Source organism: Zalophus californianus, chromosome 3 (genome assembly GCF_009762305.2).
Source record: "Zalophus californianus isolate mZalCal1 chromosome 3, mZalCal1.pri.v2, whole genome shotgun sequence".
Taxonomy (NCBI): Eukaryota; Metazoa; Chordata; class Mammalia; order Carnivora; family Otariidae; genus Zalophus; species Zalophus californianus.
In genome coordinates, this window is record NC_045597.1 from 97,335,186 (window position 1) to 97,362,921 (window position 27,736).

At 35.4% G+C, this 27,736-nt stretch overlaps 1 protein-coding gene across 4 annotated transcripts in view; it reads right to left on the bottom strand.

The window, feature by feature from the left end:
* DPP10 (dipeptidyl peptidase like 10) overlaps nt 1–27,736 on the bottom strand; it is a 1,417,029-nt gene that overhangs the window by 150,371 nt on the left and 1,238,922 nt on the right. For all 4 annotated transcript variants that reach the window (XM_027590078.2, XM_027590077.2, XM_027590079.2 and 1 more), the window contains exons 6-7: nt 4,239–4,291; nt 4,057–4,138 (exon numbers count right to left, since the gene is read on the bottom strand). In XM_027590078.2, coding sequence (XP_027445879.1) covers nt 4,057–4,138; nt 4,239–4,291 — 135 coding nt within the window. The remainder of the gene's footprint in view (nt 1–4,056; nt 4,139–4,238; nt 4,292–27,736) is intronic.

Genomic DNA, 27,736 nt, shown 5'->3' on the forward strand with positions numbered 1-27,736 from the left:
ATACTCTGTATTCCATCTGCTCTGGAAATGACCATAGGTCAGCTGTAGAAGACAGCAATGTAAATAAATAAAATATTAAATAATTTGAGATAAAATAGAAGAATGTTCAAATCCTGAGAAGTAAGTAATTCACTTAGCTTGTAGAAATATTGGAGAAAAATTATCAAAGAGGAGTATTTTAGCATTTTGTATTTTAGTCTTTGGACAAAGACTTTGGATGGAAAGAAAACAATGACCTGGTACACAAAGGGGAATGACGCAGGGCCATGAAGGAGCAATATATTACCCTCTGGAAATTGCAAAGAGTTTGGTCCACGTCAAGAACAATCTGTGCTTCAGCTCTGCAGTGGAGTGGCAGGAGCCAGATAACGTGTCACCTTAGCTCCATCTCTTGTGTCACATCAATGGCATTATATAACCTATGGGAGCTGTTCAGAATCTGCATTTTTAACACACACCTCTGCAGATGCTGGGTGGCAAGCGAGTGAAGAAGGGATATTTAGGTGAAAGATGATACAACTGAATTACAGTGTGTTACCTTAGGAAAGGACAAGTGCGAGTCAAATTGATAGGTACCATTCATTAAGCAGTTACTATGTCGTGATGGCTAATCTTAGGTGCAAACTTGGCTGCGTTATGGCGTCCGACTGCTTGGTCAAACATGTTTTATGAAAGCAGTTTGTAGATGTGATTAACATTTACAATTAGCTGATTTTTAGAAAAGAATAAGGTGAGGGGTCCTTATCCAATCAGTGGAAGGCTTTGCCAGCAAAAACAGGTTTCCTCAAGGATTTCTGCGCCAGGACTGTAGCTCAAGATTATAAAATTAACTCTTATCTGAGTTTCCAGCCTACCAGACTGCCCCATAACCTCATGTGGCTCAGTCTGTTAAGCGTCTGCCTTCAGCTTGGGTCATGATCCCGGGGTCCTGGCATCAAGCCCCGCATCCAGCTCGGTGCTTGGTGTCGGGGAGGGGGGTCTGCTTCTCTCTCTCCCTCTCCTCCTCCTCACCTGGCTCGTGTTCTTTTTCTCTCAAATAAATAAATAACATCTTTAAAAAAAGCAAATGAATAAATAAAATAAAATCTTTCTTACCCTCTTTCCCTTTAGAGAGAATCCATACGTCCATATACATATGTGTGTGTGTGTGTGTGTGTGTGTGTGTGTGTGTGTGTGTGTGTATGTACACACTATTGGTTGTGATTTTCTGTCATTTTTAATATAATAAGTAAGCTCAACCTTAGAACTGGCAATCTTCCTTATGTCACAAAATGCAAAAGGAGTCTGGGCTTGAGCTGAGGCTTTTTGAATTCTAGATTTCAAGTTCTCTCTCTTTTTTTTTTTTTTAAAGATTCCATGTATCTTGAGAGAGAGAGGGAGAGCACAGACGGCGAGTGAGGAGGAGCAGGCTCCCCGCGGAGCAGGGAGCCTAACGCGGGACTCAATCCCAAGTCCCCGAGACCACGACTCCAGCCGGAGGCAGACGCTCAACTGACCGAGCCACCCAGGCACCCCTAGATTTTAAGTTCTAATCAGTGAAATGTTTTTCCCTGCTCAAGCTCAAACCTGTTCATCTGATTTTCAAAGTCTTTAAATTCTTGTGGTAGAATTATACATAGTATATTTTATTTTTTACATATGAATTTCTGTGAATTCATATACTTATGCAAATTTTGAAAATGTCCTTCAATGATTTTAACTTTTATAAGACAAAGTTATTTTTGAAAAGAAAAAGGACATAACCTCTTAAACCAGAAGCCTTTCCAGTCAAATGATTAAGATATTTTTTCCTATTTTAGGACCTACCATTTCTTTTTATAAAACATTTCCTACAAATAAAGTGGTCTACTCACCGCTTGCTCTAAATAATGCATATCATACTGTATCAGTCTTGTTTCTTTTTTCCCACAAAGTTTGCCACATTCAAATTGACTATTCCCGTGTCTACTGTTACTGCAAAATTCTCCCTGTGAGTTCTAATTCAGACCCTCTTATCTATAAATTATGTGAATTTCTTACCTCTCTCCTGTACAGCCAGGGATTTCTTTTATAGCAAATAAAATTAGAAACTGAGAATTAAGGATGAGAAATGAATTGTCTTTAGTTTATAAACACTACAGGACTCTTTAATTAATTTAATGCAAAACTAATTAAAGTATTGTAATGACTCATCTCTAATAAAATCATATTGCTGAGTTTGCTGATGACTTCAAATATTGACAAAGCCTGTCATACTCACGTGAAATGGACCATTAGCATTTGTGGAGATGCGTCCTTTAATTTATACTGAATTTATGCTTACATGTACACCAAAGATAACCTTGACAAATACAGACTTTATCCCAAAACTTCCCCGAAGGATTTTGGGATACGCCATTACAAAGAACTTAGGCTTCATTCCCCAAACAACTAGTGAAACTAAAACTCCAAGACAAGCTCAATTTCAAGTGACAAAGGTATTTTTTAAAATCTATTTAAAAAATAATAAAAATTAATACCTCTAAAATGCTGTATGCCAGATTTTATCCCAAGTGCTTTATACTTATACATTAAACGTGAGAGTAGCATTGTTGGTGAACTACTGTTACTGCCACAATCTTAGAGATAAGGAGAGGAAGGCAGACAGAGAGTAATATTCTCAAGGTCAACGGCTAGTAAGAAATGGACCCAGGATTTAAGCACCTGAAAAATGACTCCCATGAGAGAATTTATGATTTTTATAAATTTTCAGTCTTTTTTTATCAACTATATTAAAGAATAAGTAATCAATAACATGTAGGAATCATTAAAGAAAATGCATGCAATTAATACTACTTCCTTGAGGGTGTCAAATTATTATTTTGGCATAGGTGTATGTTCCTTTAAGGCTTGAAGAATGAGAGTTATTTAAAACAAATGAAAGTTTCAAAGAGTTTCCTAAGGACTCTCCAATGACACAAACATGAAGTTGTCTAGGGTTTCTGGTTTCTGGAAGTTAGGGTGTTTGGAATTTGCCTTTGGCCTAACACACTAGCTCTCTTGTTGACAGCATCAGACTAAAACAGGCAGGACTAGAGCCCCTGCCCATTTCTTGCTGCCCACTCACCACTGTCCATGAAGACACTGATTCATGCCTTCTCTGAATCAAACCTGGTGTGTCTATATCGAGCATAACCTATGCAGCTTCTGCTTCCACTTTTTAGGGATATTGTAACAGAATGGACCCAGAGATAGTCCTATATAGTTAAACTAAGTACACTGTCATAAAATTTCTTTAAATATGCAAAAGATAAAGGCAAATGCTATTTATAATCTATAATCCATTGCAAGAACATTTTAATAAAACAAAATAAAAAAATTGGAATGGAAGAAGCAATAATGCATTACTAAGAAATAATATGGTAGTCTGGAAAAACTTGGTATCGATAAAAATATGGTATACACAGGGAACTCTCACACCGTCACTGGCAGGAGTATAAACACTCAAGCAATTTAGAAATCAATTTAACAGCGCATACTGTATTTGAGCTTTCACGTGCTATATAAACAAGAAATACCACTTCTTGAGCAATATCCTCTTAAAGTCTTTATACTTTCACCATGAGACATGGACAAGAATATGGTGTTGGTCAAACCGCTTTAATACATCAGTAATTCTGATAATTTGAAAATCTAATATGACAAGAAATCTTCCCCTAAGAGACCACTGTCAAGTGTAAACCACTGTCTTAAATTTCCACCCTGAACAATGCTTTAAGAAGAAGTAAACTTGACAACAGTATGGAATGGAAATTCCACAGAACTAGACCTCGGTATTCTTGGATCTCTTCTAGGTTTCATTATGAGCTAGCAATTTGATCACACATTATTCTACAAGCTCTTTTTTCTTCTTTAATTGATAAAATGATAGTGGTATTATTTGATATATTCTTAAATTGGAATACTAGATAGAAGATGTAAAGGTAAATAGAAAACATCAAGTGTAATGGGCTAATGTGACAAGGAAGTGACTTCTGTAAACATTTTCCACAAGAACGTGACTGACAGCACTTGGTGAGGACCAATGCCTGTGCTTACCAGCTGCTGCCCTTGGACACCCCAGGCTGCATACTGCAAGATGGAGTCCTCTACTTCTGGAGGATTTAACTCCCAAACTTCCCTTGAAAAAAGGTAAATATTTTTACATGAACAAGTTGACATTTACACCAACAATTTAGTTGGACAATTGCTCATGAAAACCAGAAAACCAAAGAACTTACCTAGTGTGTATGTTGTAAATCACATATGAAGCAGTATAGGAATAATGAAAAATCTGAAATAAAAAAAAAAAAGAGTTATGGACCCTAGATTGGAATAAAGCTCCATGTTAATGTGTAGACATATTCTCGATCAAATCCAGGAAATCCAAGAACTGATTTTAGAGAGAAATCAAAATGTGAAATATTATAGTTCTGAGCCTTACTCCAGGAGCTTCATGACTGTTCTGACCGTCAGTTCAATCCATTTATTCAATCCACTCTATTCTTAGGATAATTATGATTATATTGCTGTCTTATTCAAAATTCTAAATGATTCCTCATTGTCTTTAAAATAAAGTTCAAGTTCCTTCATCGATGTTCAAGGATATCGGTACTTTGGGTTCTACATGCCTTTCCAGGTTTACCATCCACTACTTCCCTTTACCTAGTCTACGCTTCAGTCACATTAGACAAATTCCTCTTTTATATCCTGAACTTTTTCTGTTTCTCCTTTCCCCTCCCCAGGACATCCAAGGGGAAAACTTACATCGGTACTTTCTTTTTTCAGCACACAATTATGAAAGCTTTCATCCCTGTAGTGGATGTACACTGCACAAATATTATAATACTGTCAATTAAAACTTCCTAGAAGTCAAATTGTTATTTCTTCTTGCTGCAATAATAGCTTTAATTACACACGATTGGCCACATAGTTGGTAAGGAAATATTAGTGTTGTCTCTTTTCATGGAAATTGCAATTGTTCCAACATTTATTATAGTATTGTGTTTTATAATGAAGCTTTATTCTCTTATTCCTTTTAACATAACTATTAAATCTAAGATTGCCTTTGCTATAGAGTTGTAGAAGCAAAAATAATTTTTCGTGGTGTCTATTTTGGCATTCAGACTGTATTCCATAAAGTTACATATTTGACTACAAATTTTAAACCTTGATTTTACTACTATAGCTGACAAAAAGATAAGAAATGTGACTACCTCTATAAACATTTTTTTCCCCATCTCAGAAAGTTCTGTTGCCAAAGCAAACTGCCAAGTGAGCACTTCATCTTCAAAGGAGACAAATGTGCCAATGACGTTATGGGCAAAAGGAGTCTGTCTATTCACCCTGTCTGTTAATTACCTAACACACTGTAGCTGGATTCTAGACACACATGCATCTTGGGAGAAAGAGTTCCTGTGCATTATTGTTTTAGCCAAAGTAGCCCAAAACAATCAAGACAAACCAGATATAACAACTGAATTCTGCTCTCTTCCTAGAATTCTTGTTATAGAGGTTCCTGGCTCTTCTTAATGTATGAATCCAAAGGAACCCAAATGATGTCCTCCAAATGAGGTACTTCAGAGAGGGGGATATATAAACCCACTTTTCACTTCATAGTTCTTAGCCCAATACAACATTTTCCCCTCAGCTCATGTACTGAGGTGGAAGACCACAATAAAGAAATTAATCTTGACTTGTGTGCAAACCCAGAGCAGGTAGAAGTTAACAAGTTGCAGGATTTCACCTCCTCTACAGGTGTCTTACAAAGCCAGGAGTTTGCCATCTGCAGATAATTAGAACTTAGCCCTTTGTTCCTAGCTTATAGCTTTCCTCTAAATCTGCTCATTTTTGGTGTGTGTGTGTCTGTGCATGTGTGTGCGCGCATGTGTGTGCTTATTCCCAGATCTCAAATACTTGTTTTACAACTTCCCATCATTAAAAAAAGCACTCTATGCCCAAAGGAGAATATAATCAGTATGGAGTAGGAGGGATCCTGAAAAGGGTTAGAGGTGGAGGTTTCCTTTTGTTTGTTCTATAGTGTTAGAGATTTCAAAAGGGAGATTTTTCAAAGAGAATTTTATTTAGCTTTACCGAACACCTGTATTAAGGTTCACTGGTCTAAATTCACTATGCTGATCTGCATTTTTCTCTCTCTCCCTCAATCTCTCTCCTCTTTGCCCCCGCTCCTTGGATAGCATGTCTATTATTATTATTATCATTTCTTCACTTCCTTTTATCCTAGATTCCTCTTCTACATTGGCTAGGTAGGTCTTATTTCAAGATGAGAGGATAAAATTGGAGTCACAAAGGTTAGGAACAGTCCTTTTCCGGTAATGATTGCCTGCTGAATAATGAGAGCCAAACTGAACATCTGATGAGATCCTTGGGGAGAAAGACATTTCACAGCCAGAAATCATGTATTCATCGCATCTCTGCAAATGATGCTCCCCTGCCTGTTACAGAGTGTGAATGGTTATGATAAAGGTAGTGGGAGTGGGGCAAACTTGAGAAATACCCTGTAAAAACTTGATCAAAGCTTACTCCTGGAAGCTGGCCTTGCGATGTCCCATCATTAAATCTCATGATGCCAAAAGCACTGTGTGGTACAGAAAGCTTCGTAAGATCCGCAAAGCAAGCTCATTCCTATCATTTCTACATTACTTTGGGAACCTCAAGAAGAGGCTGATTACTTAAAGGTTTGTGACTAAGAGTAGAATAATTGGTTCTCATTATTTGCTGTAGCTTTATTCTATAAGTCATCGTAAACACTGAATTAGCCAATATCGAACCATAGCCTCCTAGAAGAAATACAGGGTTAGGTTCCTGTGAGTGTCTGATTGCAACGTTTTCTTTTCTTTTCTTTTTTTTTTCAAGATTTTATTTATTTATTTGACAGAGAGACAGAACCAGAGAGCACAAGCGGAGGGGCAGGCAGAGGGAGAGGGAGAAGGAGGCTCCCCACTGAGCTGGGAGCCCGACACGGCCCAGGACCCCAGGATCATGACCCAAGCTGAAGGCAGATGCTTAACCAACTGAGTCTCCCAGGCGCCCCATGGTTGCAACATTTTCATCAATACATAAGTATTGATCAGTACATAACCTTGTTTCATGTGTATTTTTTTGTAAAGACACTGTATCTAATATTTAATATTGTTGATTTCCTAACACTGAACTCATGGCCAGCAGCATTATAACTCAAGGCTGAATGAAGTTTATCTGACACGTGTGCTTTCCCCGTAGAGCACATCACAACCTCTTGAGCCCAGCAGCACACTAGATAGCATTTCAGCACTCTGCTTGGGGGGGCATTTTAAACAGCAAACCCAGCAGCAAAAAGCACAGACATGAGAAAAACAGAGCATTAAAAAGACCATGAAAAGGATTCTAATTTACAGTATGATAGCTGAAATAAGGAGGCAGAGTGTCATCTCGTTTGATCTCGGCTGGGAAAGTGTGTATCTAAGATCAGGCAACTCAAATGTTCTGCAGCTCTGCACTGTTTGGGAATGCCTAAGAAAGCACAGCGAGGATTGATTTTGAGGTTACAAATAAATTTCAGAAAGCAAGTGAATTTGGAAATCTGGAATCCAGAAATAACGAAGATCAACTGTACTGGTAATTTAGACATAGCATGATATATTACTGGAGGAAAGAAAAAAGAAGGCATATTTAAGGGCTGCCAGAACTTGGACACAAGAAAAATACAGAAGTGTTCTGGAATGGTTGCATTCATGTTCTATAAATGAAAACTAGCTACTGCCATTCATTCATCAAATATCTGTTCAGCAACTTCTTTGACACAAGCCCTGCACTAAACACTATTAAAAAACAAAAAAAAAGATTGCGGGGCGCTTGGGTGGCTCAGTCCTTAAGCGTCTGCCTTCGGCTCAGGTCATGATCCCAGGGTCCTGGGATCGAGCCTCACATCAGGCTCCCTGCTCTGCAGGAAGCCTGCTTCTCCCTCTCCCACTCCCCCTGCTTGTGTTCCTGCTCTTGCTATCTCTCTGTCAAATAAATAAATGAAATCTTAAAAATTAAAAAAAGATTGTGATAATAAAGATTATTTAAAAATAGGATATAATACAAAAGAATATCAGTTGATCATTTTTATTTATTAGTATATTTTATCTGTCAGTTTGTAAACACTTATTGAATACTAATTATGTGCAAGCTTATAAGTTAAGTACCTTGCCAAATGCAAAAGCCATAATAAATGTAATTCCTGTCCCCAAGGAGCTCTTGATCCAGTCAGGGTGACAAGGTTAAGAAGCATTACATTACTTTAGAGCATTCTGTTGCAGGTCATGGTTAAATTAGGATTTGCAGATTATAAATCTAGAGGCTTTTCCAAGATGCCATTATTCTTTTTGGTTTCAAGATTGTAACTATTAACAGTAACAGTTTTCGAATTGAGCATATACTATATACCGGACTCAGAATTCTGAGTGCTTTAAATATATTATTTAACATCTAAATGCACCTTAGGAAATGGATACTATCATTCATAATTCACATAACAGGCTCTGGAAGCACTGAAAGTTTAAGTACCAGACAGAATGATAATTTGAGCTCACGTCTGTCTGATTATTGTGACCAAATCTTTTTGCACATTCTCTTTCAGGGAGCTGGGATAGGAAGCACTGCTCCAGCTTTGCAAAAGATTCATTTCTCAAAGACCTATTAAGCCATCATCCAAAGATTTATTGACAGGAGTAGGCATGAATTAATTGTGGTTACCACAGTGAAGACAGATTTCATTTTGGAAAGATGATCTAATAGATCAGATTAAAAATGTAAATCCCCTTCTCCTTTAGCTGTTTTTCACATTTTTTTTCCTGGAATATCAGTTATTACCTAACACTCTATGGAGATTCATGTCAAGGAGAGTTACACTTAAAAGAAAAAAGAACAGGGCACTCTAGTAATTTACGATTAAACCAGAGGTTTATATCTCAGGGTGCCAAAGCTTTTTCCGCACTGCAGTTTAACTGCTGAATTGGTATAAATAGCATGTGTTTTCATGGCCTGGAGAATATTTAAAATAGGATTATGGATTTGCCACTGACTCAAACAGTTAGGAAAACTAAAACGTGAGGAAGCAAGTCTCTGTAAACAGCATTTATGAAAGAAAGCCAGTGAGAGAAAAGACAATATAGGCAAAAGGGCACTTGTTTCTCTTGGAAGTAAGTGGTATGATGATGCCATGCTTGTTCTAGGATAACGGAATACCTTTTAAAATGAGTAAGTAGCGGGGAGGGGGGTGGGGGAATGGGTTAGCCTGGTGATGGGTATTAAAGAGGGCACGTTCTACGTGGAGCACTGGGTTTTATGCACAAACAATGAATCATGGAACACTACATCAAAAACTAATGATGTAATGTATGGTGATTAACATAACAATAAAAAATTTAAAAAAATAAAATGAGTAAGTAGTGACTCTAGTGCTGGAAAAAAATTATATTACACGGTGAAGAACTAGACTATTAGGATACTCTAATGTAGTAAATACACTTCATAAACTTACAAGCTGCAGTGCTACAGAAACATTTATAAAACTCTGTATGGAGAAAGCTTTGTGAATACCGAACAAGAATTGGTTGAAAGGGAAAATAAATATGGGAGGAAATTAAAGGTATATTAATATTTATTGACCAGCATCTTAATTTACTTTCATTTGTATTCTCATCCAATGTTCATCATCAACTTTTAGATATTATTCATCCAGAATATATAGTTAGTAAAACCAAGATTGGAATCTAAATCTTACAGATTCCAAACACATGACTATTTTAATGTGATACCACAAAAAAGAATTATGCAGGATTCTTTAATTGTATCACCATTATGGTACGTCATAGACATAGTAAAATACTCAAGACAGTGAAATGAAATATAGATGTTGGTGAAGAAGATAAAAGTTTAGGTGTTGCTCGAATTCAGCTCTATTTATGCCAAAACCTATATAAAAAAACAAATAAAAATAAACTTGCTAATAGAAAAAAAGAAAGACTATTTGCCACAAAACCAATTTAGTCAGTCTGTTCACCTGTAGGCATAATGATGCCATCACCACACAAGATACATAGTAAAGTAATATTTATATTTTTCCTTGCCTTAATGGGGTCTAGTTGTGTTCCAATCTGAAAAAATAGGATATTATTTCGGCTATTTTAGCATTCATCATGTACTCACTCTGAATTGAAGAGTACAGTCACCCTGAATTGAAATATGATACTTTTAGCATAGTATGTAAGTAGAAATCTAATGGGAGACTGTATTAGGTAAACATGTTTCCATTTAATACATTTATTTTACTTAAGAAAATGGATGGCTGATGATTTGAGTTTAAAAAGCAAACAGCACACCAAAAATTACCTGAGCATCATTTCTCAATTTCAGGTAGGACTGCTGTGCCCAGAATATAATCTAACTGGGCTAAATATTATCAACAGCCACCACGAGGAGAATATACTTTATTATACAATAGGAGATCTTTGAGTGAGCAGAATAAATCATTCTCTGATATATTCCGTTATATAAATTAACTGCTCATCATAAATAAACCCCCTTCAAGTTGATCTTAGAATTCAGTTCATGAGATGTCTATAATGCAAATTTCATCTCAATGATACTCCATAACCCACGTTCCTCAATTATTTGACATGGAACTTTCCCCATAATATACCTCTGATTAAAGTACCAACCTCATTGACAATGCCACTCTTTGTATTAAAATATTTTCATGTACCAGACCTTTCCACATTAATTAATGCAAATGAGCTATTTTCACACCAGTTGGCATTAAACTATTTCAAATGTACCATCACTGAAAATATCTGGTTTGATAACCTGAATAGCATTTAAAGGTCAATTACTAACAGTGGTGAAATAATTTGTACTGAAATAAATTTATACATCATCTAACCAAGTATAAACTAGTTTTCTCTCTGGCTTGTCAATGCAGAAATAAATATATTGCAAGAGGACAGAGTGAGAGACAAACTCAACCTTGTTTCCAAGTAGTGCTAGAACTAGAAAGGCAAGAATGAAAATCAATCTTTCCATATACAGGTATTTTACAGGTGAGCCAAGTATGTAACTTAGAAAAGTGGTCAATTCATTCACCAGCAACTTTGGTGAAAAAGTCATTTCTTCATTTCAGTGGTATCAATTCTTATGTTTTCTTGAGCAACTTATTTAAAATATTTAATCTGCTCATCAGAAAAACACAAAAAGCAGGATATACCCAACTGTTTTTTTACAAAAATGAGAGGAAAAATTGTATGGAAATTATGTAGTTATTACATGCAGTTATACCAAGAAAATAAAGCAAGAAAAACTCAAACCTATCTCAATTGGCAACATGTTACTTTTTTTTTAAGATTTTATTTATTTATTTGACAGAGAGATAGCGAGGGCAGGAACACCAGCTGGGGGAGTGGGAGAGGGAGAAGTAGGCCTCCCACCAAGGAGAGAGCCCAATGCGGGACTCAATCTCTGGACCCTGGGATCATGACCTGAGCCGAAGGTTTATGCCTAATGACTGAGCCACCCAGGCACCCAGCATGTTAATTTCTTGAATAAAAGTTTTACTAACAGAGGGTCCAACACGGCATAAGAAGACCCTTAATTCACCCCCTTCCACAGACACCCCAAATCTACACATACATATAGAGCAATTTCTCCAAAGAACTGCTGGTTGACTGAACAGCTTCTGCAGAACAAATGCTAGAAAGACCACATAGACAAGGGAAGAGAGACAGAGACACAGTAATGACAGGAAACCCACCCTCTGATGTGATACCTGCAGTAGGGAGAGATAAGACTAAAGGGTCTGTGAATGGATTCTCCCCTGCCCTGGGGCACAGCAAAAAACAAGCAAACAGACAAACAAACAACAAAACAAATCAAAAACCCCAGTAGTTGAAAGAGCAACTAGAGTTTACATGGAAAAAAAAAATCTATTTACTAGCCTTAGAGCATCTTACACACAGGTAGGAAATTGCTGGAAATCATTCTAGACTCAGAGGTGCTGGCAAGCACCATTTTTTATGTTCCTTCTCAACCTTGCTAGCACAGGTAGGAGTAGGGTCCAGGCATTCTATCTGGCCTGCCAGGGCTGCTCCAGTGCACCTTGGGTTCCTGGCACACACCAGCTCCAGCAATCTCAGCAAAGCAGCCCAGTGCTACACATCTTGGGATCACCCCCAGCCTGTGCCTGTTTCAGCCCCAGTTGGCTTGACAAAGCCACCAGGCATACACAGTTCATAAAAAAAGAATACACTGACACAAGGCCACTCCTTCAAGACTGGCAGAGATAGCTATACCACTTAATTCAGATTAATGAATGTTTTTATGTGTTTGTTTAACATGGAAAATCAAACAAAATGAGGAGATAGAGGATTAGGTCCCAAATAAAAGAATAAGATAAAAACCCAGGGGAGGAAAAAAACAAGAAACAAAAAACAAAATAAACACTAATAAAACAGATACTAGTAATTTACCTGATAAAGACTTCAAAGTAATGGTCATAACACTGCTTAACAAAAGCGGTAGAAAAATGGAAGAGCACAGTGAGGATGGACTTCAACAAAGAGAAAATATAAGAAAGACCCAACCAGAGATACAGAATATACTAACTGAAATGGAAAAGACACTAAAGGGAAGCAACAAAAGGTTAGATGATACAGAGGAATGGATCAATGGTCTGGGAGACAGAATAGCTGAAATCACACAAAGAGAACAGGAAAAAAAAAGAAAAAAGGAAGAAAAGAAAAGAAAAGAAAGCAAGGAAGGAGGGATCTCAGGGACAACATCAAAAGGACATTATAGGGAACCCAGAAAGAGAGGAGAGAAAGGGGCAGTAAACTTATTTCAAGTAATAATGACTGAAAAGTTCCCTAACCTAGAGAAACAGACATCCAGGTCTAAGAAGGATAGAGAGTGTCAAACAAATGAACCGAAAGAGATACACACCAAGATATAACATAACTAAAATGGCAAAAGCTAAAGTTAAACAGAGAATCTAAAAGGCAGCAAGAGTAAAACAAATTATCACATACAGGGGAAACACTGTAAGATTATAAGCTGATTTTTCAGCAGAACTTTGCAGGCGAGAAGGGAGTGACAGGATATACTTAAAGTGCTAAGAGGAAAAACAAACAAACTTACAACCAGAAATACTCTACCTGGCAAGGTTATCATTCAGAGTTGAGAGAAAACGGTTTTCCAGCAAAGAAAAAATTAGAGTTTATCACTACTAAACAGGCCTTACAAGATATGTTAAAAGGTCTTGTTTAATTGAAAAACAAAAGCCATAACCAGAAATAGGAAAATATACGAAAGAAAAAAATATCACTGGTAAACGTAAATATATAATGAAGGCTGTGGATTAGCCACTTAAAAAAGCTAGTATTTAGGTTAAAAGACAAAAATAGTGAAATCGTCTATAACTACAATTAATAGTTAAAGGATTCACAAAACAAAAAGATGTAAAATATAATGTTATTAAAAAACAAGGTGGGGAAGTAAAAATGCAGTGCTGTTAGAATGTATTTGATCAGTTTAAAATAGTCTACTATATAGATAAGTCAATATGTATGAACCTCATAGTAACCACAAACTAAAAACCTACAAGAGACTTACAAAAAATAAAGAGAAAGAAACCCAAACATAATGCAAAAGAAAACTATCAAATCATAAAGTAAGTCCAAGAAAGGTACAGAGAACTAGAAAAACAACCTTAAACAAATTAACAAGATAGCTATAAGTACATACTTACCAATAATTACTTTAAATGTAAATGGGCTAAATGCTCCAATCAAAAGATATAGAGTGACTGAATAAATAAAAACAAACAAACAAACAAATGAAAACAACAACCAAATAAGACTCAGTCATTGTAGGAAACAGTAGAGAGGTTTCCCAAAAAATTAAAAGTAGAATTACCATATGATCCAGTAATTCTCCTACTGGGTATTTACCCCCTGAAAAAAAAAATACTAATTTGAAGAGATATATGCACCCCTATTTTATGGCAGCGTTATTTATAGTAGCTAAGATGTAGAAGCAAACCAACTGTCCATCCATAGATGAATGGATAAAGAAGATGTAGTATCTATACACAATGGAATATTACTGGGTCATAAAAAGAATGAGATCTTGCCTTTGGCAACAACATAAATAGACCTACAGTATATAATGCTAAGTGAAACAGGTCAGACAAAGAAAGATAAATCCATTGATTTCATTCTTATGTGGAATTAAGAAACCAAACAGAGAAAAGAAAAAAAGAGAGAGAGACAAAAAACACTCTTAAAGACAAAGAATGAATTAATGACCACCAGAGGGGATTAACAACACTTATCGTGATGAGCAATGAGTAATGTGTAGAATTGGTGAATCATTATAATATACACCTGAAACTAATATAACACTGTATGCTAATTATACCTCAAAACAAACAAACAAACAAAAAACAAGAGCCAGTTATATACTGCAATCAAGACATATTTCAAACCAAAAGGCATACACAGACTGAAAGTGAAGGGATGGGAAAATATATTCTATGAAAATGAAAAGAAAAAGAGTTGGATCCTATTGGCTAGTATTTTGAGGGGAATTTGTGCATCCATGTTCATCAAGGATATTGGTCTGTAATTCTCCTTTTTGATGGGGTCTTTGTCTGGTTTGGGGAATCAAGGTAATGGTGGCCTCATAAAACGAGTTGGAAGTTTTCCTTCCATTTCTATTTTCTGGAACAGTTTTAGAAGGATAGATATTAATTCTTCTTTAAATGTTTGGTAGAATTCCCCTGGGAAGCCATCTGGCCCTGGGCTTTTGTTTGTGGGGAGATTTTTGATGACTGCTTCAATTTCTTTAGTGATTATAGGTCTGTTCAGATTTTCTATTTCTTCCTGGTTCAGTTTTGGTAGTTGATACATCTCTAGGAATGCATCCATTTCTTCCAGGGTATCTACTTTGCTGGCATACAGTTGCTCATAATATGTTCTTATAATTGTTTATATTTCCTTGGTGTTGGTTGTGATCGCTCCTCTTTCATTCATGATTTTGTTGATTTGGGTCATTTCTCTTTTCTTTTGGATAAGTCTGGCCAGGGGTTTATCAATCTTGTTAATTCTTTCAAAGAACCAACTCCTAGTTTCGTTGATCTGTTCTACTGTTCTTTTGGTTTCTAGTTCATTGATTTCTGCTCTGATCTTTATTTTTTCTCTTCCCCTGTTGGATTTAGACTCTATTTGTGGTTCTTTCTCCAGCTCCTTTAGGTGTAGGGTTAGGTTGTATATTTGAGACCTTCCTTGTTTCTTGAGAAAGGCTTGTAATGCTATATACGTTCCTCTTAGGACTGCCTTTGCTGTATCCCAAAGATTTTGAACAATTGTGTTTTCACTTTCATTTTTTTCCACGAATTTTTTTAATTCTTCTTTAATTTCCTGGTTGACCCATTCATTCTTTAGTAGGAAGCTCTTTAGCCTCCATGTATTTGAGTTCTTTCCAAATTTCCTCTTGTGACTGAGTTCTAATTTCAAAGCACTGTGGTCTGAAAATATGAAGGGAATGATCCCAGTCTTTGGTACCGGCTGAGACCTGATTTGTGACCTAGGGTGTGATCTATTCTGGAGTACATTAAAAGGATTATTCACCACGACCAGGTGGGATTTATCCCTGGGCTGCAAGGTTGCTTCAACATCCACCAATCAAACAATGTGAAACAATACATTAATAAAAGAAAGAACAAGAACCATATGATCCTCTCAATAGATGCAGAAAAAGCATTTGACAAAGTACAGCATCCTTTCTTGATCAAAACTCTTCAGAGTATAGGGATAGAGGGTACATTCTTCAATATCATAAAGCCATCTATGAAAAACCTACAGCGAATATCATTCTCAATGGGGAAAAACTGAGAGCTTTCCCCTTAAGGTCAGGAACGTGGCAGGGATGTCCACTATCACCACTGCTATTCAACATAGTATTAGAAGTCTTAGCCACAGCAATCAGACAACAAAAAGAAATAAAAGGCATCCAAATTGGCAAAGAAGAGGTCAAACTCTCACTGTTTGCAGATGATATGATACTTTATGTGGAAAACCCAAAAGACTCCACCCCAAAACTGCTAAAACTCATACGGGAATTTAGTAAAGTGGCAGGATATAAAATCAATGCACAGAAATCAGTGGCATTCTTATACACCAAAAACAAGAGAGAAGAAAGAGAAATTAAGGAGTCAATCCCACTTACAATTGCACCCAAAACCATAAGATACCTAGGAATAAGTCTAAACAAAGAGGCAAAGAATCTGTACTCAGAAAATTATAAAATACTCATGAAAGCAGTTGAAGAAGACGCAAAGAAATGGAAAAATGTTCCATGCTCATGCATTGGAAGAACAAATATCGTGAGGATGTCAATGCTACCTAGAGCAATCTACACATTCAATGCAATCCCCATCAAAATACTATCCACTTTTTTCAAAGAAATGGAACCAATAATCCTAAAATTTGTATGGAACCAGAAAAGACCCCAAATAGCCAGAGGAACATTAAAAAAGAAAAGCAAAGCTGGTGGCATCAGAATTCCAGACTTCAAGCTCTATTACAAAGCTGCCATCATCAAGACAGTATAGTACTGGCACAAAAACAGACACATAGATCAATGGAACAGAATCGAGAGCCCAGAAATGGACCCTCAACACTATGGTCAACTCATCTTTGACGAAGCAGGAAAGAATGTCCAATGGAAAAAAGACAGTCTCTTCAACAAATGGTGTTGGGAAAACTGGACAGCCACATGCAGAAGAATGAAACTGGACTATTTCCTTACACCACACACAAAAATAGACTCCAAATGGTTGAAAGACCTAAATCTGAGACAGAAGTCCATTAAAATCCTAAAGGAGAACACAGGCAGCAACCTCTTTGACCTCAGCCACAGCAACTTCTTCCTAGAAACATTGCCAAAGGCAAGGGAAGCAAGGGCAAAAATGAACTATGAGACCTCATCAAGATAAGAAGCTTCTGCACAGCAAAAGAAACAGTCAACAAAACTGAAAGACAACCAACAGAATGGCAGAAGATATTTGCAAATGACATATCAGATAAAGGGCTAGTATCCAAAATCTATAAAGAACTTCTAAAACTCAACACCCAAAGAACAAATGATCCAATCAAGAAATGGGCAGAAGACTTCAACAGACAATTTTCCAAAGAAGACATCCAAATGGCCACAGACACAACAAAAAGTGCTCAACATCACTCGGCATCAGGGAAATCCAAATCAAAACATCAATGAGATATCACCTCACACCAGTCAGAATGGCTAAAATTACCAACTCAGGAAATGAGAGATGTTGGTGGGGATGCAGAGAAAGCGGAACCCTCCTACACTGTTGGTGGGAATGCAAGCTGGTGCAGCCACTCTGGAAAACAGTATGGAGGTTCCTCAAAAAGTTGAAAATAGAGCTACCATACGATCCAGCAATTGCACTACTGGGTATTTACCTCAAAGATACAAATGGAGGGATCCAAAGGGGTAGGTGCACCCCAATGTTTATAGCAACAATGTCCACAATAGCCAAACTGTGGAAAGAGGTAAGATTTCCATCGACAGATGAATGGATAAAGAAGATGTGTTTATATATATATATATATACACACACACACACACATACACACACATACAATGGAATATTATGCAGCCATCGAAAGGAATGAAATCTTGCCATTTGCAATGACGTAGATGGAACTGTAGAGTGTTAAGCTGAGCAAAATAAGTCAATCAGAGAAAGACATGTATCATATGACCTCAGTGATATGAGGAATTCTTAATCTCAGGAAACAAACAGGGTTGCCAGAGTGGTTGGGGGTGGGAACAATGGGGCAGCTGGGTGACAGACATTGGGGAGGGTATGTGCTATGGTGAGTGCTGTGAATTGTGCAAGACTGTACCTCTGAAACAAATAATATATTATATGTTTAAAAAAAAGAAGAAGAAGAAGGTAGCAGGAGGGGAAGAATGAAGGGGGGAAATCGGAGGGGGAGATGAACCACGAGGGACGTAGGACTCTGAAAAACAAACTGAGGGTTCTAGAGGGGAGGGGGTTGGGGGGATGGGTTAGCCTGGTGATGGGTATTAAGGAGGGCATGTTCTGCATGGAGCACTGGGCATTATATGCAAATAATGAATCATGGCACACTACATCAAAAACTAATGATGTAATGTATGGTGATTAACATAGCATAATAAAAAAAAAAGAAAAAGAGTTGGATTAGTAGTACTCATACTGGGCAAAATAAACTTTAAAATAAACACTGTTAAAAAAATAAAGAAAATAAAATAAACACAGTTGCAAAGACAAAGAAGCATATTACATAATGATAATGTCCTCTAAGAAAAGGACATACCATTCATTAATATTTATGCATCCAACATAGAAGCACCTAAAAAAATAAATAAAGCTAATATTAACAGACATAAAGAAATTGGCAATAACACAATAACAGTAAAGGACTTTAATATCCCACTTACTTCAATAGATAGATCATTAAGACAGAAAATCAATAGGAAACATTGGTCTTAAAACCGAGTAAACCAGGTGGACTTAATACATACATATATATACATATATGTATACACACACAGAGGTTAATATTTTATCCAACTACTGAATACATATTCTTTTTTTTTAAGATTTTATTTATTTATTTGAGAGAGAGAGAGAATGAGAGATAGCATGAGAGGGAAGAGGGTCAGAGGGAGAAGCAGACTCCCTGCTGAGCAGGGAGCCTGATGTAGGACTCGATCCTGGGACTCCAGGATCATGACCTGAGCCAAAGGCAGTCGCTAAACCAACTGAGCAACCCAGGCGCCCCTGAATACATATTCTTTTCAAATGCACCTGGAACATTCTTCAAGATAGATCACTGGTTAGGCCATAAAGCAAGTACCTATAAGTTAACAAGTATTAAAGTCATATCAAGCATTTTTTCTAACTAAAATATTATGAAACTAAAAATCAATTACAACAAGAAAACTGGATAAAACACAAATACATGGAGGCAAAAGAACATGCTACTAAACAATCAATGGGTCAACAAAGAAAGAGGAAATAAAAAATACCTTAAAAAAATGAAAATGGAAATATGATATTCCAAAATCTATGAGATGCAGCAAATACAGGCCCAAAAAGGAAGTTCATAGGGATACAGGCCTACCTCAAGAAATAAGAAAAATCCCCCCACAATCTAATTTTACACCTAAAGGATCCAGAAAAATACCAAAAAAAAAAAAAAAAAAAAGAAGAAGAAGAAAAGAAACTACAAAAACAAAGTTGGACTTTAGTAGAAGGAAAGAAATGGTCAAAGATCAGAGAAGAAATAAATAAAATAGAGACTAAAATTTCAGTGAAACTAAAAGCTGGTTCTTTGAAAAGATAAAATCAATAAACCTCTAGCCAGATCCATCAAGAAAAAAAGAGAGATCCAAAAATTGAATCCAAAATGAAAGAGAAGTTACAGCTGATACCACAAAAGTACAAAGGATTATAATAGACTACTATGAATAATTATATGCAAACACATTAAAAAACAACTAGAAGACATGGATAAATTACTAGAAGCACACAATCTTTTAAGAATGAACCATGAAATAGAATATCTGAATAGATTGATTATAAGTAATGAAATCAATAATTTAATAGCTCCCCCAAAAAGGACCATATGGCTTCACAGGTGAATTCTACCAAACATTTAAAGTGTTAGTACCTATACTTCTCAAATTGTTCCAAAAAACTGAAGAGCCAAGCAGTACCCTGATACCAAAACCAGACAAAGACATTACAAGAAAGAAAGAAAGAAAGAAAGAAAGAAAGAAAAAAGAAAGAAAGAAAAAGAAAGAAAGAAAGAAAGAAAAAGAAAGAAAGAAAGAAAGAAAGAAAGAAAGAAAGAAAGAAAGAAAGAAAGAAAGAAAAAGAAAATTAGAAGCCATTGTCCCTGATGAACATAGATGCAAAAGTCTTCAAAAAATATTGGCAAACTGAATACAATACAATAGTATATAACACAATCAAGATTTATTCCAGGGATGCAGGGGGCTTCAACATCAACAAATAACTCAATATGATATACTACATTAACAAAAGAAAATGGAAAAATCGTATGATCATCTCAACAGACACAGAAAAAGCATTTGACAAAATTTTACAGCCATTTATGATAAAAACTCTCAACACAATGGGTATAGAAGGAACATACGTCACCATAACAAAGGGCATATATGATAAACCCATGGCTGATATCATATTCAACATTAAGAAGCTGAAAGCTTTTTCTTTAAGATTAGGAATAAGAGAACGATGCCCACTCTTGCCACTTTTATTCAACATAGGACTGGAAGTCCTACCCACAGCAATTAGGCAAAGAAAATAAAAAGGTATCCAAACTGGAAAGAAATAAGTAAAATTGCCACTATTTGTAGATGACATGATACTAAACAGAAAACCCTAAAGACTCCACTAAAAAACTACTAGAACAAATAAATGAATTCAGTAAAGTTGCAAGATATAAAATTAACAAAGAAATTGGTTGCATTTCTTTTTCTTTTTTTTTTTTTAAGATCTTATCTATTTATTAGAGAGAGCAGGAACCACTTGGGGTGGGGAGAGGCCAGGGGAGAAGCAGAGTTCCCTCGGAGCAGGGATCCTGATGTGGGACTCAATCCCAGGACCCTGAGATCATGACCTGAGCCGAACGTAGATGCTTGACCAACTGAGCCACATAAGGCACCCCAATTGGCTGTATTTCTCTACATAAATAATGAACTAACAGAAAGATAAATGAAGAAAATAATCCCATTTACATTTGCATAAAAAAAACCCTAAGGATAACTTTAACCATAGTGGTAAAAGACCTGTACTCTGAAAACTAAAAGACACTTATGAAAGAAATTGAAGATCATATAAATGAATGGGAGAATATACTGTGCTCATGCATTGGACGAATACTGTTAAAATGTCCATACTCCCCAAAGCAATCTGAAAGTTCAATGTAATCCCCATTTAAATACCAATGGCATTTTTCACAGAACTAGAACAAAGAATCTAAAATTTGTAGGGAACCACAGAAGACCCTGAATAGCCAAAGGAATCTTAAGAAAGTAAAACAAAGCTAGAAGTATCATGCCCCCTAATTTCACACTATACTACAAAGATGTACTAATTAAAACAGTATTACACCTGCACAAAAACAGACACATAGATCAACAATAAATAACAAGCCCACAAATAACAAATAACAAACCCACACCTATATGGTCAATTATTCCATGGTAACGGCAAAGGAGGCAAGAATATAAAATGGGGAAAAGGCAATCTCTTCAATAAAGGGTGTTGGGAAATCTGGATAGCTACATGCAAAAGAATGGAACTAAACAACTGTATTTCACCATTCCTAAAACCAATTCAGATTACAGAGTTAAATGTAAGACCTGAAACCACAAATCCTTAGAAGAAAACACAGGTAGTAAACTCTGTCATCAATCTCAGCAATTTTTTGGGGGGGTGGGGGGAGGACCAGTCTCCTCAGGCAAGGGCAACAAAATCTAAAATAAACGAATGGGATTGCATTAAACTAAAAAGCTTTTGTACAGTGAAGAAAACCATCAACAACACGAAAAGGCAACCTACTGAATAAGAAAAAATAATTACAAATTATACATTCAATTAAGGGTTCATATCCAAAATATATAAATATGCCTCACAATTCAATGTTTTTTCTTAAAAAAGTTAAAAATGGGAAGAGGGCTTGAATACACGTTTTTCCACAGAAGACAAAGAGATGGCCAATAGGCACATGAAAAAATGCTCAACATCACTAATCATCAGGGAAATGCAAATCAAAACCACCAGGAGATATCACCTCACACTTGCCACATTATTATCAAGCAGACAAGGGGCGTCTGTGTGGCTCAGTCAGTTAAGTGCCTGACTCTTGGTTTCAGCTCAGGTCATAGTCTCACGGTCATGGGATTGAGCTGCATGTCAAGTTTTGTGCTCAGTGGAGGTCTGCTTGAGCTTCTCTATCTCCCTCTCCTTCGGCCCCTCCCCCCCACTTATGCTCGCTCGCTGTCTCTTAAATAAAGAAAGAAATCTTTAAAAAAATAAGTGTTGGAAAGGATGTCAAGAAAAGGGAACTCTTGTACACTGTTGATGGGAATGTAAATTGACGTACCTATTATGGAAAATTTCAGCATGGAAGTTCCTCAGAAATTTAAAAATATAACTACCATACAATCTGGCAATTCCACAACTGGGTATTTGAAGAAAATGAAAATACCAATTTGAAGATATATATGCACCCCTTTGATAATTGTGGCCTTATTTACAATATCCAAGATACGGAAGAAACTAAGTGTCCATGGGTGGATGAATGGATAAAGAAGATATAGATAGATAGGTTTTTGTTGGTTGGTTGATTAGCTACCAGATGGGGTAGGGATGGGGGGCAGGCACAAGAGGTGAATGGGATTAACAGCTATAAACTTCCAGTTATAAAATAAGTAAGTCATGGGGATATAATTTACAGCATAGGGAATACAGTCAATAGTATTATAATAATTTTGTATGGTCACAGATGGTAACTAAACTTATAATAAGTATAATTTTCAAGAATGTATGATAATTTATGTAAGTCTTTATATATTAATAGTTACATGATCAGATTTTTCATATATTATACAAAATCTGAGATTATTTTCATTGTACATTTATGTATATCCTTAGGATATATTCCCAGAGGTAAACTTTCAGGTCAGAAGAAGATACTCACATTTTACATTTTGACTGATATTACCAAGTCAAATTCTAGAAAGACTGAAAACAATTTATATTGCTATGTGCTACACAAGTGTGTGTGTATGCTTGTACATTTGTTTGATTTTTGTGTTTTTTTGTGTTTTTTTTTTTTTTAAGATTTTATTTACTTATTTGAGAGAGAGAGAGCACAAGCAGAGGGAGTGGGAGGGGGAGAAGCAGGCTCCCCACTGAGCAGGGAGCCCAGTGTAGGAATGGATCCCAGGAGCCTGGGATCATGACCTGAGCTAAAGACAGACACTCAACTGACTGAGCCACCCAGGTGCCCCTGCATTTGTTTGTTTAATGCCACGATAAAATAATGTTATCCATTGTGCTGATTTGGATTGTTTGAAAAACAAAAACAAACACAAAACATTATTTAGAGTTGTAATTTAAATTATGATTTAGCTTGAATATCTTGTCATAGCTTTTAATATTTTGTGTTTCTTCATTTGTGTCTATCAGAATATTTGATGAGGTTATTCATGTTTTTTTTTCTTGTTGATCTCTAAAATCTCTTTTCATTGTAAATTATAATTTTGTTTTCATGAATTCAAATATTTTACTCAACTGTTTACCTTTTCACTGTGTGCATGTTCTATAGAAAAATTTAAAATCTTTATGTGATAATTTCTAAAAGTTATTTCCTATTTTAGACCCTAGGAGAACATCAAGAGAAGCTTCCCTAACTCAACATTACAAATTTTACATGATTATTTTTTATAGTAATTTTAAAATCCATGATCTCTTGTACAAACTTGTCAAATCACTATGTATAACATACTTAGACTAATATAACCATGTGTCAACTATACTTCCATTAAAAAAATTTAAAAATTTAAAAAAAGCATATTTATTCTCTAAATCTTATTTAAATTATAGTTCATTAAAGATTTAAAGTCTTTGAAAAAATCATAAAATATATTAATAATATTTATAAAATTAAAAAAAATATCATTCATGTTCTCTTCAATCCACCTAAAATTATTTTTCTTTCTTTAAGGTGTGAAGTATAAATCTAATTTTTTGTTTCTTGGGGTTTTTTTATTCTTCAAATAAGCAGGGAGTTGCCCAACATAATCAGTTTAGTATTTTTTTTTCTTTATTATAATGTTACCACTACATCCCATATATGCTTGATTTTCATTTTACTTATTTTTTTGCCTTTACTTGACTACAGTCACTACAACACAACTTTAAAATAAATTTTAAAGGGTTATGCATTGGAAGTATTTCAGAATAACCGCCCTTTTGATAAGAACACAAGCAGGCATTGATAAAGATTAATGCTCTCTTTTATATACTACTTATGATAAATGACCTGAATACTAAGCTGATGAGAAATATATGTATATATATTTTTTCCAAAAGGAAACAGAACTCAAGACATAACTTTACAGAGGAATTATTCTAATGGTTATACTAATATCTGAAGAAAGTTGTTTTCTCCCATAGCAAAGGTTACATAAAATCCCCCTAACATCTCTATTTGTAAGGTTCCTGATGGCATGAACCCCAAATACATAACAAATTGATTTTCAATCTCACACACTTTATGTATATTCAACTGGACTGGCATGCCAGTCCTGGTTATTACCCCAAACAGAAGTGTCTTCTAGAAGAGGCCAAATCTTCAGCTCTGAAGCTCAACCAAACCAACTGAACACTGAAAATGCCAAAGAGATTGTCCAGAAACCATCAGGTAAAGCAGGAACCAGAGCCTGAGTTTCAAGAGTAGTCTTTTTCTCACCTAGGAAGCTAAATGCCACAAACATGTAATTACTTGCAAAGGGGAGTTAGTATATAAGATTTACACCAAAAATCAGAAGATCAAGGGAAAATTATTTAAAAATTGAAGTATGCGGATCTATTTTCTTCACTTTTGTGTCCATTTCTGCTTGATTCCAAAAGCCCAGTTTACACTTTGACTGATTAATGTTCTATGACTCCAAATTATCCTTTCCCTCCCATTTTTAAAAAAATATATTCTGATGTTCTTCAAATTTTCTGATTCATAAAATTCATTAGAAGCATTTTATAAAATTCTGAATTCTAGGAGATCACCTGAGGTGAGATTTTGAAATCTGTATTTTATGGGGTGCCTCCCTTACTGTCAGGCAGGTTTGGGAAATGTTCTTCTGCTCTATCAAGACTCCCTTTATTTGGAACCAAACTAATTGAACAGAACAATCCGGAGAAAATGGCTTTAGAGACAGTGTTCTTCCCTACTGTGAAATTAATCATCCTTTTCAGTTTAGACTACAATAAGGAAGTTACTCTTGTAAGCAAAAGTAGAAGGCTTTAAAATCTCTTCCCATTGCTATATCCTGGTCAGAGTCCAGAAGTAAAAAGGTATTAAATATCTTTCCCGGCCCATACAAAGAGAGAAGCTAGGCTCAGAGTAATAAGCATTACTCTGGTATTACACACTCAGTGGTAAAGTACCTTTTTAAAGTACCATTGAAAAAGATGCCATATTTTCTTTAACTTAGAAGAATTATTCCTAATTGAGGCTTTGAACTTTCTGAAACATAAATAAGAACCGACGGATGAGAAAACAGTGTCACAGTTCTGACTCGGATTAGAAGAAGGTAGAATGGGGATTCAGGGAAGTAGCAAAAGACACCGAACAACAAGTAGATGACAAAGACTGGACAGAAGAAATACAGCTTTCTCAACGACTTGGTTAAGGCATTTGATGTGCTACTGGGATATAGTCTCAGCAACCCACTACATTTAAACTCCAGTGACTATGTTCTGGATAGGGGAAGGTTTAAGTTCTGTATCTGGAAAACAAGGATGATAATGGGACCTACACCATAAGTTTATTGTGTGTATAAACTGAGACAGTGTTTGTGAAGTACTTGGTATATATTCAGGGTTTAATAAACATTACACGCTGTTATTGTTGTTTCTGTTGTTATTAGGAATATCATGCTTGAAATAATTATGATATTTTAGAGTTTTTATTATATACTGTCAATTAATTTAGTCATCCTGAACTACCCTGGGTTTTAATTATACAGTTCTGAGATAAGTTAATTTTCCAGGTATTCTTAGAAATGTCTAGACTCCTTAAACTCCTCATTAACAATTGCATTCCAGATTATGATACTTGGAATGGAATGAAGAGATAGAAAAAATTCCTTGCAAAATTCCTCAACCTATATTATTCCTAATTAGACGTGTTATCCATGATATTAACTCATTGACATGTTATTTTTAGTAAGAAAGCAATTAAATTAACTTATTCTGAGGTTGAGTAAGAGACAGCCAACTCAACAACAAAGGTGCATTTGTTTGTAATACCACTCTACTAAATACCAGCATACCCAAGGATAAGAAACAAAAATCAATGAAAATGAGGAAAAATAATAAAATCACTGAAAGCAAAAGCATGTTCTTTCCAAAAATCAATTAGATTGATAATCTTAAATCAACAATGACAAAAGGAAAAAGGGAAAACAAAACTAGAAACATTGGAAATAAAAAAGAGAGTATCACCAAACCATACTACCTTATTGGCAGTAATTAGTACAGTTCTCTATCTATAAATTTGATAACTTAAATGGCATGGACAAATTTCTTCAAAGACACAAAACTACAAAATTTCCTTAAAATGAAATAGGTTACCTACACAGTACTATATATATTAAAGAAATTAAATTAATAACTAATAAAAATTTGAAACATGAACATGCAGGTCCAGGTGGCTTCATTGGGGCACTCTATTAAACATTTAATGAAGGATGAATACCAACTCCACACACACATTATCAGAATACAGGACAGAACAGAATACTTCCTAACTCATTTTATGAGGCCAGCATTATTTAATACCAAAACCAGATGAAGGCATTAAAATAGATATAACTGCCCAATATGCTTCATGAACATAGGCACAAAAAGCCTCCACAAAATTCTAACAAATAAATATCCTCTAAAAGGAGAATATCTAATGACCAAATAGGATTTATTCTAGATGCAAGATTGCTTTACTATTTCAAAATCAAGTATTATATTTCACATTAACAGCCCCCCAAATCATATATTAATTGATACAGAAAAATCACTTGACATTCAATACCCATTCATAATTAAAACCTCTGAACAATTATAATTAGAAGCAAACATCTTCAACATGATGAATAGCATTACCAAAAACATACAGCTAATGTCATTCTTTATGGTGGCATATTAGATGCTCATCCCCTTGGAAACAAGGCAAAGAATCCATTCTCACAATTCTTGTTGAATATTATACTGGAATTCCTAGCCAGTGCAAAAAAATGAAATAACATATATACTTAATAGAAAAAAAATAAAACTGTGTCTATTCTCAACTGACGTAATTGCCTATGTAGAAAATCCAAAGAAACTAGAATAAGTTTCAGAACTGATAAATGAAACAATGATAATAAATTAACAATGTTAAAGGATAAAATGTCAATGTAGAAAAATGAGCCAAAAAGTAGCAATAAGTAATTAGGAATTAAATTTGAAAAAGCAGTGCCATTTATAATAGTGTTAAAATTATGAAATGCCTAAATATAAATCTAAAAAAGGTATGCAAAATTTATATACTTAAAGCTAAACACTGATGAGACACTGTAGGTATACTGTCATATATGGTATTCATGGATTGGAACATTCTATGTACTTAAGATGTCAAATCTCCCCAAACCAATCCAGATCTAACACAACTCCAAATGAAATTCCAGCAAATTTAAAAATATATTGACAAACTAATTCTAAAATATACATGAGTTGCAAATAAAACAAACCAAAACAAAACTTAGAAAAGCCAGGATAATTTTAAGAGCAAATTTGGAGGATTCACACAATCTGATTTCAAGATTTCTTATAAAG